The 15,837-nt window shown below is 35.5% G+C and overlaps 1 protein-coding gene across 1 annotated transcript in view; it reads left to right on the top strand.

Annotated features, from left to right (window-relative positions):
• Window positions 1–8,243: 8,243 nt before the first annotated feature.
• The window catches only part of SLC7A9 (solute carrier family 7 (amino acid transporter light chain, bo,+ system), member 9), an 11,614-nt gene continuing 4,020 nt past the window's right edge, over window positions 8,244–15,837 (top strand). The window contains exons 1-7 of the mRNA XM_010585110.1: window positions 8,244–8,348; window positions 9,552–9,699; window positions 10,631–10,873; window positions 11,491–11,616; window positions 11,939–12,038; window positions 13,855–13,899; window positions 14,228–14,351. Coding sequence (XP_010583412.1) covers window positions 8,244–8,348; window positions 9,552–9,699; window positions 10,631–10,873; window positions 11,491–11,616; window positions 11,939–12,038; window positions 13,855–13,899; window positions 14,228–14,351 — 891 coding nt within the window. The remainder of the gene's footprint in view (window positions 8,349–9,551; window positions 9,700–10,630; window positions 10,874–11,490; window positions 11,617–11,938; window positions 12,039–13,854; window positions 13,900–14,227; window positions 14,352–15,837) is intronic.

Here is a 15,837-nt window from a genome sequence, read left to right as displayed (position 1 = left end):
GTTCAAATGACCTGCACCAACACAGCAGAAAGCTCCATTCATCTTGCTTCAGCTGAGAAAAAATAAAAAAGCAAACAATGCAGAAGAATAAAAAGTAAACAATATAGTGTATTGTACTATAGGTAATTCTTTAAGAATTACAAAATTTAATATATTATCTCTTACAGTATTAGACACGGCTGCAGTTGACCCCCAATTAACTACTAGGATCTTTTCTCCACAGAGTGAAAGACGACTTCCCCCACTACAATTTCTTCTTTTTAAACCCTCTAGCCCTAACATTATACAATACTAGTCATTGACCAATTTAATTGTTCCCACTCCTTGCTACTACATACAAAAATGCAATAGTGCTAAACCACAAGAAAGCTAACCATCTGGCAACATTTACCGTAGGTTCATCTTTAGAGGGAGCTTCTGGGAAACACAAAGTTACAGATTTCTTCTCTAACTAATGTGTGAAAACTAAGGAAGAAACAGAACTTGTAATCATTCTTTGCTTTTCTGTTAACATCAAGGATGGAAATAAATTACTTCAAGTAACCTTTGAACCAAGCCACACAAAGTAATGGGATGAAGTTCATGGAAGAAAACAACATTAGGAGAAAGTACCAAAGGTGCAATCTGAACTGTAAAACAACTGCCTTCAGAAACTCAAAATCCTCAAGTTGACAGAGACTGCAGAGTTTCTGTCACGCACATTCATGTAGAACTTGTTACTTAAACTCCAAAGTACTACCACGTACTTTGTGGACATCATATGGATATTGTAAACCTCTGAAGCCTGTACCTCCTGCAGCAATTGAATAGACAAACAAAGGTCTACTTTCCTCTCTCCAGCTGGCATGATTTGCCTAGTAATCATTTTGCACATATCAAAGCACATACTGCAAATCCAGCTTGATGTTCACAAGCATAAATTCAAATCTTTCAGGATGTTTTGTATACACAGTAATTAAGCAACCACAAAAGCTTTTCATGATTCGAACTATGTCTTATGAAGCTGGTACATTTGTTCTGGTTTCTCTCCCATGCTTGGTGTAGTTTTCAGCACGTTACAGAAAAACCTAGGATCACTGAAAAATGCCCTTGTAGGAGGATTTACTGGGCCACTACTGGCAGATGCTCGTCTGATGTTTCATTAAAGGTGTGTAATGAAAGAATCCTTCTAACTTCTTTAGGCACTATGTTCTAGTCCTCCACCAGCCCACTCTAATAGAGCATCCTCCCTATTTTGTACTATTCACAAATTTGTACATTCACAGTATTTTCAGTCAGCTGCAACACAGCCACTGAACAGAGCAGACCCAAGACACACTCCTGCAGAAGAAACCTTTTCCCTGCCTGACAGTGAGCCACTCCTCCTTTCTGCCTAAGTTTTTCAATTAGTTCTTCATCTACTCTATTACGGATTTATTTTTTTTAAATTTTTTCTTTTAGACCTTCCCTCCACAGTTTGCTGGTGAGAATATAAAGAGAGTAACCAATAAAAATCCTTCCAAAATGGATATATATATTTTACTGTTTCTTTTCTATCCACTTGGCTTATTACTTTGAGAAATAAAACCAGTTTATTTTCACAGAATTATTGATAAATTCATACTCACTACAACTCATTCCTTTATAGGCCAGTGTCATAGCTATTATTGCTAGGCACTATAGTATTACAAAGAAACAAACAATACTCCTCCTATTCGCAGAGCTAACAACTTTTATGCATCTTTAAAGTGCTGAAATGAAGAATTAACTATCCTGTTATGAGTAAATCATCACCTTGTATTTAGAAACAAGTTCCAAACACACTCAAGTGTGAATGTGTTGGAATTTTGCATAATCAAGTAAGTGAGCTTAGTTAGTACACAGATATTGAAGAAAACTGTACCTAAAAGCCCCAGAACTTGCTGAGATTTTAAAAAACATGTTACTTCACCTTGTTTCATAGATACTATACTAAATATAGATACTATACTAAACAAATGATTTGGCTGTTTTATTCTACTAAAAAGTCTTTACTGCTGCCAATTTTTTTTTTCTGTTACCCACCTGACATTAGCAACTTATTATTTTACCTCTACCACTGCTGACAGAGCATACCGATTCTGTTATACTGCACCTTCCTTCTGCTTACTGTATCTTCTAGTTGTAAATTGAACCAATGAAGTAGTTTCAGCTTCCTTTCACAAAACATAAGAACACTGAGAGTTCTTCAATTCCTATCAAGAAACTGAGAAGATTCAGAATTTGTGGAACTGTCTATAGTCATATTAAAGTTTCATTGCTGCATTTACCGAGCATATTCTGTCCATAATAACGGAACATAATTTTCCCTAGAAACACATTTTGATTAAATAACGTGATTTTAAATTCAAAAAGCAAACACCACCTTTCCAAAACGAAAACAAACCACTGGAGAGTCTGGAGTAAACCTCAGTAGTTCCAATGCATTTTCCAACTACTGTTAAAATATACTGGCATTACTTCTTACTCTGTTGTCAGAGCAGCTGACATATGCTGTGCTTCGGTTGTTGTGTAAATAGGAGGGAGATTCTGTTACTCAACAGACACTTTAAGGTAAGTATGCTCTAATGTCCTGTGAACTAAGGGTCATTCATTTTCTAATTTCTAGCCTATTAGAAAATACACCCACCCCACCCCCCCCATTTAGAAGTCATTTAAACCCAGCTGGTTTTTTCCCTTCCTCTATTTTTAAGCCAGAAAGGTGCTGTTATCTTTCTAGCCAGAACACTGCTCTCCAACAGCTCGGAAAAGAGCATCCGAAGATATTTTTTCGCCATGAAAAATTTATGGCGCTATACTGGCACATCGCATCAGGAGTTCTAAGAGCTTTTCCTCTGGGACTACAAATCCTTGGCTGGCTAGGCACAGCTCTTCCATTTAGGAGAGCTCTGAGCACTCATCCTACTCTGCAAATCTAATGTAAATAAATAAGGTAAAAATTCTACACGGTCAACCAGCTTGAATCTGGAAGAGCAGATGCACGTTAAAGGTTTCTTTACCTTTAAAAACGTGGTTTCTCAGTGAGAGAGATCTCCAGATTTTTTAGCTTTGAATTTTTTTCCCTGTACTAAATTAATTTCAACATATCTATATAAACACACATTCAAATATCAAATATCTAAAGATACCATATTGTAGTACTTGAAAGTTGTTTTACATATCAAATGTTTGGTTTTGGTAAATTCAAAATTTAAAACTGAGACTTCAAAAGTAGGCAGCACAGAGCTTTGTAACCTCTGCGGAGCACTTCAGTATTCAATGCCTTCTCCCTCAGCTAGAAAAGGGCACGCTAAAGATGCCATCTTCCAAAGCCAATGTTATCTGGTAACCCCTCCTTGACGAAACAGCAATAGAATGCGACCTGAATTTTGGACTCAAAAAAGAGATCAAAGTGAGACGCTTGTTCCTCAAAGGGAAAAAGAAGAAAAGCTGGCTATATATGAGAGAAATCACCAATTCTGATCAGGCTCTGAAACACTTAAAAACTTTGGCTCCTGAATGCTCTGAAAAAACCCTAATTCGATATAGTCAAGCTAATTTTCTTCAGAGGCCATCATGATTCCTTTAGAATATCCTTAAGAAGAGACTCCTTGGGTTTTTTTGCGATCTTTTGGATACAACAACATACCCAGCATCTACAAATTTATGAAGCCTCTGAACAGCTGTGCTTTAAAAAAACCAAACATAATACAAAAAAATCTTTGTCTTACAAAAAAATGTGTACTATTCAGGCAGGTCTAGTGCAAAACCTTTAGCAAACCTAAAAATCTCTTCAACAGCCTTGTTTGTCACATGGGCAAAACCAACTACACTGTAACAAAGAACAAAGTAGGGAAAAAAATGCAGATATTTGGAAACTGTATATACAATGGGCATTAAGAACTACATAGTCATCTAATCTTTCCTATTGACTCCCCCAAGATGCAAAAATCTTGAGATCCAGTAGCATAACCCAGCATCAACACAGCTATTAAAAAAGACTGTTTTCTTATATTCCACTTGCAGCATGCCTGCAATTACTCAGAAAAAAAATTAAAATGCATTTGAGGATGACAATAGTGAGATCATCACTTCTTACAGCACATCTATTAATGGTAGGATTTAAAGAAAAGCAAGTGCAAGTAAACAGACCCGTCTTCTAATTAAAATTAGGTAACCTGCTAAGTAGCAAGGTTAGAATGGAAAGTACCCATTCTGAGATACTGCTAAGCTACAATTAAAATCTGCAAGTTAGAATGATCCTTACCATTTGCTTAAGTATTGGTCAAAGCAGAACATGTGCATTACTGCAAGCAATAAATACCAACCCTAACAAACATTAACCTTTATTATTAGTGACTAATGATAATAAAAGGTGCATTTATACACTGTGCCCTTGCTTTTCCCGAATTAAAGTTGAAAATTACTTTTTACGATTTAATTGGCAAATAGCATTTGAAAAGGTTCAAACTACACTGTTTAGTCAGGACCAGCCCACAGAGTGTTTGCTTCTGCAGCCCCTTGGAATTTGAACTCCTTGATCTCTTCATCTATGTATATATTTGAGAGGGAAGGAGTCTTTTCCCACAGCTGTAAAATCCCATTTCTCTTGTCCATGAAGAAAATAACAGTAGAATTCTTTAACTCCATGTTTATTTTTTCCTTAAGTGGCTGAGGAAAAGAAGGATTGCCAGTAAAATTGCAAATCCTTTAAGAAGCTTATAGCATCCCAAGAAGATTAACCCCTAAAACAAAACTAGACCATAAATGAAGATATCTATTTTTATAAGGAAACACAGACTAGTTAAGGTCAAGTCACTGGCAGCGATTTAAAGACACCTATTGAACAGACAGGAACTCTCCAAATACACAGTCCAGGTTGACTAAAGAAACTTTTTGCTTCGGGAAAAACTCAAGCAACATATTTTCAGTGTTGCCTTTATTGTATCTGAAGAAACAAAGTAGAGTATAGATCTGATGCCGAAAGAAAAGACATCTGGAAACATCAAGATGTGCAGAACATACCTCTGCACAAAAATTTCAATGATTACCTACACTAAATAAGTAAAAAAAAACCTAAACAAAACTTTATTTAATATAGCATTAAAGATGATGAACTCCATTATCTTTTCATCAAAATTACGTAAGGTTTTTTTTTCCCCTTTTTTTTTGTTGGTCTGGAAATTCCAGGGTTGAGATGATGTGAAACATGTGTCTACTCTATTTTGAGGGACAAAATTAGCCCCATAGTATGATTTCCCCCATTCTTTTTTCTTTTCACATTAGCTATTTCAATAATCTCTGTGGCATTTTATGAAAAACAGATGAATGTTGAGAAGATTATAAATCTTAATTTCAAAACTATCAGCTATAGAGAACATAGAAGTACATTATGTGATATCTGATCCCAAATGAGGCACCTGCAATTGATGGATATAAACCCATAAGTTTATTTAATCCTACATCACTGTTACCATGAAAAATATTTTAAAGACCTTGTAAAAGATGCAGCAAAAGAAGTTGTTGGTATCTGTCTTTTTGCATGCTTGCAGTAAGACTATAATTTTAACACTCTTTTTTCTCTTTATCTGTAGGAAAAAAAGAACTTTTGTCTGACCATTGTTCAGATAAGACAAAAGAGCTTCTCTTGAAGCTTAACCCTATTTCTGTGAAAATGAAACAAGAAAAACAGACGAAAAAGTCAGATAGTGATTAAAAAAACCCACAGCTTTGGTTTTGTTTTCAGTACTGATATTACTTTACAATCTCACTCTCGGAGAAAGACATTCAAAGCACAGAGTCTGGCTCAACCAGCACAAAACATGGCAAATACAAACCAATATAAGTCTGTTTCACATTTTCTTAGAGTCCATTTTTAGTCACAGATTTACACCAACATTACAAAAGATGGGAATTCCTGTTGATCAAGCCTGCATGCTTAAGCAGAAAGGGGAGAGAGAGGGAGAGAGAGAGAGAGAGAGAAACAACTGTCAAATCGTGCCAGGATACAGTTTTGTTGATACTTACGTCCAACAATGTGGTCTTATTTCTAATCCTGTACTACTATTGTTCATGAGGCATTATCTTAACAAGATAACAAATCTTAACATCAGTGACTAACACCAGTACATCTTTTAGCTTTTAACAGTAGATGTTTATTGAAAAAAAATCAGCTGAAGTTAGATCAGGTTGATCAGGACTTACTGGTTTGGCTGTTGTACAGGAAAGGAGCTGTACAACTGCACTGCCAAAAACAATGAAGTGAAACGTGATTAAGTTTTTTTTTTTTTTTTTGCAAGTATTTTAAGGATGACTAGCTGGAATGAAAGAAACTACCTTATTTCAGCATTCAGGATAACAATCTTTTCTTCCTGGATATACCACTGTATAGAGAATGGCATTTTTCACTAAATTATTTTAATGATTTAGAAGATTTTTGAACATATACAAAAATAAAAACTTGGAACTGCAAGTAAAGGGAACACAAGCTGCCCACTCAGCTGCCTTCAGGTTAATGAAAAACAAAGGAAAAATTTCTGCTCATACTTCTTTACCTTCTCAAGATAAAAACATCAACTATTTTTATAGGATGCAGCTAATATCTGTCCACATGTTTTTAATGCGCCAATAATACGACAATTACTTCAACCTTATCTTTCCAAAGTATTTTAAAATTAAAAATTACTTGATACAAAATCATCAAAATAGACTCTTCAAATTATGGTTCACTCTCACTATGTAATATACTACTTAGGTACTGGACAAACATTCTCACAAATGGAACAAAGACTTTTTTTTTTTTTAAAGATAAACTAATTGGACTATTGGTTTACCTGTGGTTCCTATCTCAAAGCTTCTTGGCTGAGAATGGGTTTAATGATTACCTTTTATAACCTATGTACTTAAGCTGCTGCTGCTTCTGCGTATTTTGGTTTCAGATATGGACACGTCTTGCTGTCTAACTAGCTGGTAAATCTAACGGGAGAAATAAAGAAATCCACTATACAAGGATTCCTGGACACAATTAATGCCAAACAAATATAAATAAATAAGGTAAGTGAAATTATGATTTGCTAAAAGACAATGATTAGAACATTCTAAATACATAACTTTAAAGAAAGAAGTTGGGCACAAAGCTTTAATAAAATTCAGTGACCCAAGCCCTGCATTCCTTACGTGGGCAATTTTCTGTTGTAGGTTTAATCTTAAAAGTTGGATTCATGACAGTCTCTTCTACAAATCTTCAATTCAAAAAAACCTGGCTGTCTTTATAGTCCAAAAGTTTCTGAAGACCAGCAGTACTGAGATAGACGTTCTGTCAATTTAAAATGCTACACTTTTGTAGCCAAGAATTACTGGATACTAGCTAAGTTGCCTGAACATGATGCATTCCTGAATTACTGTCTGCATAACTGCAAAATGATCTTCAACATTCAGATTCCAGTAATTATAGCTGTAGGGTCTGAGGAAAGAAGACACTTTTAACTGAATCAACTTTTGAGAATCGGGTCCTAACCTGATCAGTTCCCTTCACCATCTCAGGCTGTATTTTATTCCAGTACTATGGGAAACAAGCAAAATCCCCACACCCCCAACTCTAACTTTCAATTTGAAAACAAACTGTTTACATTCTAATTCTAAACAGAACAAAATGTTCAGTAGAAGGCATTTACTGCGAGTCAACATGGAGAAGACTGGCGATTCTTTTTGAGGCAAAGAGCTGCTAACTAGACAATTACAGCAGACAACACTTGGTTTAGCAGATACTTACAACTCCAAGGGACTGGGACAAGGCCTAATTTAACGAAGATCAGAAAGAAGGTCTCCTAGATAAGAAAACAGACCAGCTTTTGGGAGAAAGATTAAATCTGTCTGGGCCTCTGGAGGAATTCAAAGGACGGACTAGCTATAAAACCTAGATTGTTCCAGTAAGGACATCCTCTCAACTGAACGTAACCTGAGACAGAAGATAAAGACATTCACTGCCAGGTGGGTATGAGGAAAATCCACAGCAAGTCAGACGGATGAGGTGAAGTAGTCCTAATGCCTCTTTGCTTCAATCTCCGAGTAGGTAGCAAAATGGAAGTCCTTTGCCTGTGAGCGAGAGTGTGCGTGTTATGTGTATGTTTTCTGGCAATACTTACCTACATTATTTTGGACCCATATCTACCAGCAAAACTCAAACATTACCATGCTGGACTGATATTTTGTTTTTATTTCTTTCGAGATTTCAGCAAGTAAACCAAATGGGAAAAGAAAGCTTGAGAAAAAGAAAAGGAGAGAACAACGGAAAAGAGGATGGAGAATCCATTCAGAGTCATGAACCCCAAACGACAAACCTACAAAAGCAGGCAAAACTTTTTCTTTTCCCCCTTCAGTCCGTGTGCATGTGAAGGGCTGGCAGAGGGAGGCAGTAGGGGGGGTATCTGTGCACATGCATCATCATACAAAAACTGCAACTGTATCCCAATTTAGCAGTGATGCACTAATATCTTGACGGTGTGGTTGGTTTACATTTTAGGAAACTGCTAATTACCAATTAAATAGCTCTGATATAACACAATTAAAAAGTAAGAATGTTTGGGTCTTTTTTAAGTCTTTGAATTATTTTTTTTGTCTGATAACTTCAAAGTTGATCAAGTGAGATGCTTCACAGATTTTACTGTTTCCTTCTACATGTACTTCTCAGAGGCTGAAGTGGGTTGTTCAGCTCATTGCTTCCAAAAATTTGTTAGTGTTTATAGCCATAAAATAGCCACTGGTACAGAAATACAAGTGAAAATTTATCTCCTCCAGAAAACTACAGATGCTTTAGAAAACAGATGTGCCACCTGTTCTCAGCAGGGAGTGGAATTCCTCTTTATGTTTAAGTAACCTGGAAAAAGATTCTCTATGTGGTTTTAGTTTGGTGCCAAGACTGGAAGAGTATTGATATTATTAGACTAGCCATAGCTAACAGGAAAATTTAAGTAGCCCACGCCACTGTTTTTATAGCAGGAGATGCCTCAAGTTTTAGTAGTGTCATGTAACATGTAGGCGACTACAAAGTGAGGAGAACACGATCTTTTCACCACCTAACAGTATCAAGACAATTCCTGTGCACAAACACCTGAAGCAAGGAGAGGAAAACAACTGCTGAAAGAAAAGAAAAATAAGACTGCATCTAAGAAAGCAAAATTCTGAAGCTTAGATTCAGATTTTTCAAGGGCTCATAAAAGAATTTCAGTGTTTAATCAAAGAGTGGAAAGGGAATGTTCTATACAAGGTTAGATTTGAGACCCACATAATCCAAAGGATGGTTTAATAAAGCAAATACACAGGAAGGCAAAGTCCAAGTAACCGTACTTTTGGAAACAGCAGGAGTATGCCACATGATGTGTGTGCATCTTGGAAAGAAGAGAGAAACTTCACATAGTTTAATATATTTCTCTGGAGAAGCTGCAAGTTGAAAGCTGAAAAACCCCAAAAGTCAGTGATGACAATTACTGTAATTGTATTACACCAAAAATTATTATTATAAATTGCTTTACCAAAACATCTCATTTTATTTCAAGGTGGGCCTCATCAGTGGAATCTGTATGATTGTTGGTACAATTATTGGCTCAGGTATCTTTGTTTCTCCAAAATCAGTACTTGCCAATGTTGGAGCTGTGGGTCCTTGCTTAACCATCTGGGCAGCCTGTGGAATTCTTGCAACATTAGGTAAAGGAGTCAACAGATAGTTTGAATCTTTGCTTAAATCTTTCTGTTTCTGCATACTACTCTCATTCCACAAATTAGCTAATAGCACTTAGATCAAAATCAATCATATCCTGAGGAGCGTAGCAGTACTTGGGCAAAAATTTAAAATACGTACTCTTTCTAAAAGAAAAATGAAGTTTTTAAAATTGTAAAGCCCATTTTCAGTTCATTTTGAAAGCAAGTTTTAGTTTTGCTTACCTCTTTCACTAACTGTAATAAAGAGAATACTTTTCTACTTAAATCGCAGGCAAAATATGAAATTTACTGGCAGTGAGCTAGTACTTCTGCTATTTTTCTACTTGTGTAACTGTGTAAATCTAATTCTATTATCTGAAAATTTAGCACTAAGCACCTCAAAATACTTCAGGAAAACAAAAGGAATTCTTTGGCCATTGTGTCAGGTACATGGCATATTTATGCAAGATGACAGCTACAGCAATAAATCTAGAAGTATCATTGCACTTTAAAGCTGAGCTTAGTAGACATTTTACTTAAAAATTGTGCACCAAGTCTATTTTTTTCAAGTTTCCAAAAGGTAGGTCAGCCAGTGCAGTTGTCACTTAAGTGCTTCTTATAGTGTTGGTTTCTTAAACAGAAATCCAACATGAAATGAGAATGCCTGTACTTTCTTTGTTGAAGTCTTAAACACCAATAGTAGTAAATCCCGGGCTGTGAATTAAAAGTTTCAGTACATTTTTTTTCCAGTTGCTCACAATTAGGATTATTTTGCATATATAGTAAAATGTACAGAAACATGAAGATTAATGATGCATTGTACGTATCCATTTCCATAACTTCTCTACCTATGAAAAAGTGATAATCTGTTCTAGCCAGTCATAGCTTAACAAGTGTATGAACTAAACCAGTAATAAATGCTTTTCTCGTTATTCAGGTGCACTTTGTTTTGCTGAGCTTGGTACAATGATCACAAAATCTGGGGGAGAATATCCTTACCTTATGGAGGCATTTGGCCCAATTCCAGCATTTTTGTTTTCTTGGACAAGCTTACTCGTCACAAAACCCAGTTCATTCGCAATCATTTGTCTCAGCTTTGCGGAATATGCATCAGCTCCTTTTTATCCAGGCTGTGATCCACCCCAAGTTGTCATCAAGTGTCTTGCAGCAGCTGCCATTGGTAAGATTCATACTTTTTAAGAAAGAGACAAGATCCATAATTGCACAGCAATTTCCGTTTGGCCCCCATCAATGAATGCATTTCAGCATAGTGAGACTTCAGTAAGTTAATCTTCATGAAGACACCAGGAAGTGACCCTACACTGAAAACAACAGGAAACTTTGGAACACAGTATAGCAAGTCCTTCCCACAATAACTACTTCAACAACATATAAAAAGGATAGGCTTAAAAATGGTTTGTTCCTAGCCTAAGTTTCTTTTATTCTTTATTTAAAGATAGCTACAGCTGTGCAATGAATGCTTATCTCTAGCAGAAAAGGAAAAAAAAATTTCGTGTGGAGATACTGTTTTTGTATTTATCAGAATGCTCTGCAACTTCAATACTTTTTTTTGTTAAAGGTACTGCCAAAATCTAATTCAGAAAACTGTTTTTCCTCACTATTTTAGAAGTTATCCAACCATAGTATGTTAAAAAACTGTATTAATAATATAGACAAACAGTGGAAGGAAAAAGCAGTACAGTAAATAAGGGGGGGGGGGGAGAAGGTTTTAAGAGGCAACTTTTCCTTCAATTCTGACAAATTTAACAGAGAAATTCATAAATTTCTTTCTTTTAGTGATAATTACAATAGTGAATTCACTGAGTGTGAAGCTGGGAAGCTATCTCCAGAATTTTCTCACAGCTGCTAAAATGATCATTGTCACAATCATTATTGTAAGTGGAATTGTTCTCCTTGCACAAGGTAATTAAATATACTCGCAAAATTATTTTAGCTTCTGCTATGACCATTAAAAAACTTCCCATTGACAGAAGTGGCACAACAATAAGGCTCTCTTTATTCAGTGTTTTAGTTCCAGATCTCTTGGGAACTACGGTATTTTCTTTTAGAGAAGAGGGTGGGTGGGAAATGCAACACTGCAGATCAATTAATAAAAATTGGTATTAACTGATTTTAACAGTGAGATGTTTCAAATCATGAAAGAGATGTTGAAATGTTTCTTCATTTGGCAGGGATTAAAGGAATTAATTTCAACACTAATCAGTAATCTATGTCTTATTTGCAGGAAAAACTGAAAACTTTGAAGATTCTTTCAAGGACAGCAAAATTTCTGTTAGTTCTATAAGTTTGGCATTTTATAATGGACTCTGGGCATATGATGGATGGTAAGGTATCTTTACTAGCATTAATGGTTACAGTTTAACAGCCTTTAACTGGTTTATTCTCTCCCTGTAGAACTCAAAGATGTGATCTGAAAAAGCTAACACCCAAACTGTTATTAAGAATCTCTTAATGAATTCCAGAAAAAGAACACCAGTTTGGTTAAACCCCCCCAAACCCAAACCAAAATGAAACAAAAAACCCACACCCAAAACAAACTAAGACCCCAAACCCCTAAAACTCTCGAATCTTCAAGTTGCTGTTTAGTAGGGAAAGAAGCTGTACTAGATCCTGAAAGGGCTACTGCTTTGCTGCTGAAGGTGCTTAGCTACTGTGGTAATGAGAAGAACAAAGCACAGTTTAATTCCATTATGTTACAGAAAAACAGCCTTCCCAGAGCCCCTACAGGTACCCAATCAAATTCAATTTCTGGTGAAATATGTAGTGGTGTTTGATTAGTACAGGAGAACATAAAAAAAAATGTCAGAATTCATAAGGTTCAACTTTCAAATTTTTTCTTATTCAGTTTCATTTGGAACTAATGTAAAAACATTGAAGTCGTCTTCCCTGAGATGCTTTCAGTTTTAAATACCCAGATCTATTTATCCATTATTATTTACCATGATAGATTTAAGAAAACACTTCAAATTTGAAAATAATCAGATATGGATGGATTTAGGTTTTTATGTTCTACATACAGCATTTATATTTAATACTCAGAAGAGTGCTTTCTAGAATTATTTTCATAAGCAGCAGCTTATTTACTGGCAGGAATATGTAACTTCATCGGCCACAGTCCAGAAAATAGTTTAGATGTTTCATTTCCTGAAACTAAAGGGAATGTCAGTTGGTCTAGGGCTCTGTTGGCACAAATCTAATATCAAGGTCTGATCCATTAATGCTATTCTTAAATGTTCAAACTGTAAAAGTTTGCATATAGATCCATGTTTTGGAAGGAACTGATGTAAGTCTTAACTTACAACAAAGCAAGTTCCATTTAGATGCTTAAAACTGAATTTATTTTTAAATGGATTACTCTTTCAGGTTCTATTTCCAAGCTTGAGTGTCTCAACTCAGGCATGTAAGTCTGCTAATTCAGGCATTCACCTAGATTTTTTAAGGGGGCAGGGAAACTGGTGTCTAAAGAATTATTTCAATATGTAACCACCAGGCACCGACGTTTGAAAATTAGCGCGTTGAACTGTAAATACCAACTCCTCCTCACATTTTCAGAAGTGGATGAGTAAAAATCTTGTTTCAATCTGGTCTACATGCTCTAGCAAAAATGAGTATCTGGAAACTGTAATTTTGATAAATGTAACCCTTAAAAAGGTTTTCATGCCAGTTTTCTAGACAATATGACTTATAAAACAATTGTGAAACATTAGCAGACTTGCTTCAGTCCTTGCAATGGGTACGCTTGTGCTTTTAAGACTCAGACATTGCAAAGCTTGAAGTTTGAAGGCAACCTTGTAAATTTGAGATAAATGTCTGCCAAATTTTGGGTTTGTTATTCTGGGATATTTTATCTAAGGACTAAGAAAATCTCATTTCTAAATCTCAAGAGATACTTCTAAAACTGTGAGGAGGAAAAGATAATGGAGGAAAAGATGGTAAACCAAGAGGCTGGTATTTGGATAAGAAGCTCACATAGTTCTTTGTCTTGCAGTTTTACCACTTAAAAGATGGGTTGTACCTTTTTTTTTTTTTAACTGAGGAGGTAAAAAACAGTAACACAAGAAATAACACCTGACTTCATTAATATATCAGTATTTCAACATCTAATTGCTAATAACATTGTACAAATATTTTTCCTTCCAGGAATCAACTCAATTACATCACAGAAGAACTTAAAAATCCTTACAGGTAAAACTATGTAGGAAAGCAGTGTTTCTAATGACAAAAATCAAACATTTAATATTTTTGTACAAGCAGGCATGTATTTTCATTTGTTTTTAAAAGCAATGGTTATTCAAGGTTTGAGCACTAACAGACAAAACTAATAGCATCTATTACAGGCTTCATAGATTTGCATTTTTTCCTTTTTTAAAATTCTGATTTCCATGGCTCTACAATAAAGAAATGCAAGTACACCTGAAGAGCATACGAGGAAAATTAAGAGTCCATAGTTTACTATGACAACTCTACCAGCGATACAGCAATGTTGATGGAGTCTTACTTTTGCATTCTTTAGAAATCTACCGCTATCTATAATTATTGGAATCCCCTTGGTTACAGTTTGTTACGTTCTGATAAACATTTCGTATTTCACCGTAATGACTTCAACAGAACTCCTGCAGTCCCAGGCAGTTGCTGTGGTAAGCCACTTTATTTTGTAATAGAGCATCTGAAGAAGGGTGTGTGTATTGAAGTTATGAGCAAGAAGGAACCCATAATTTTTCTTAAGATACAATCAATTTCTGCCTAAGCTGTCACTGTCACCTTTTTCCCCATTATCTACTGTTATTTCCTCATCTAAAATTTATTTCAGTAATGCTTAAACAGTAGTTCTGTCATATCCCAAGGGAAAAAAAAAAAGGAAGCAAAAGTAATGCAGTATTCAGCTAACATTTTGTAAACACTGCAGCTCAGAGGTTGACAGTTTTCCATAAACACCAAAAAGATGGAAGGAAAAACAACATCTAACTGCTACTTTGCCCTTTTCAGTGTGTCTTGTATTTGAGAAACAAGCACATGCAAAATGACAGTAGATCAAAGTTTGTCATTCTGGAGACAACAGCAAGTAGTCCATAATTCACTTCCTTCTTACTCTGGCTTTTTTTTCTTAACAAAGCTAAGAAATATCCTTTTTACATTATTGCAAGACATACCATTACAGATAAAAATCAAAGATTACATATATTTCTAAAATCTTAAACACATCTGTCCCTTCAGTTCTACTTGGTAAAATTTTCCATGCGACATTTGTCTCCAAAACAACTGCTGAGAGGTCATGCAGCAATTTTTCCTAATGTTAGTTTTTGGGGAAAAGAAACAGTATGTGACATGCATGCAAAATAAAGTGTAGCACAGTGAAGAAGTACACTAATGCAGAAATACTTAAAAATGTTAAAAAATAAAATGTTTTAAAATGTAGAACTTGGGTGCATTTCAGCATCTTGTTTGCACCAAGAGTTACAGCAATGGATATACCAAGTTAAATCTTGTTTAATAACTAGTCCTCTTCAATATACTACTAAATTTACAATCTGAACAACACACATCAGCTAGCACTAAACTCACACTAAATTAAACATCAAAATCTCACAACTGCCACTGAGCAGTACGAAGGCAGCACAGCTAAGAGCAAAAGAAGTGCACCGTATAAAAAGGTCTATACATCTGTAAGCAGACTTCTTGCTTAGCACTGATTAAGTTCCTACTACTGGACAAAGAAACAACACTGATATTACACTTGTGCAAAACCAGAACTCTTTATGCTGGACCTACTAAAAAAGTTAACCACCCCCAACTAAAAACCCAAACCCTACCTGTCAAAACAATTTTAATTCAAATTCATTTACTGTAGATCAACATACCTGCATTAGATGTAATCTACCCTGAGTAACAACATACCATGGCACAGGTAAACACTGAAGTGTAGTGAAAGACCTTAGCTAGTTTGTCCTTTACTCGTTCACCCTAAGGCCTAAGTTGTCATGCTGTTGCTACTAGCGTTACTCCTATATAGGCTGAAACTAGCTTGTGTATGCATGGCGCTCTGCGGCAATGCTTTTCGTTTTGCAGACACATCCCCAAACCAGGTGTCTTTAACAGAATTTAATTTCTGTGTATTTTTCACAT

This window comes from Haliaeetus leucocephalus, unplaced genomic scaffold (genome assembly GCF_000737465.1).
Source record: "Haliaeetus leucocephalus isolate CR32 unplaced genomic scaffold, Haliaeetus_leucocephalus-4.0 Scaffold92, whole genome shotgun sequence".
NCBI classification, from domain to species: Eukaryota; Metazoa; Chordata; class Aves; order Accipitriformes; family Accipitridae; genus Haliaeetus; species Haliaeetus leucocephalus.
The sequence above is the reverse complement of the archived record's forward strand: the minus strand, read 5'-3'. Positions and strand labels throughout refer to the sequence as shown.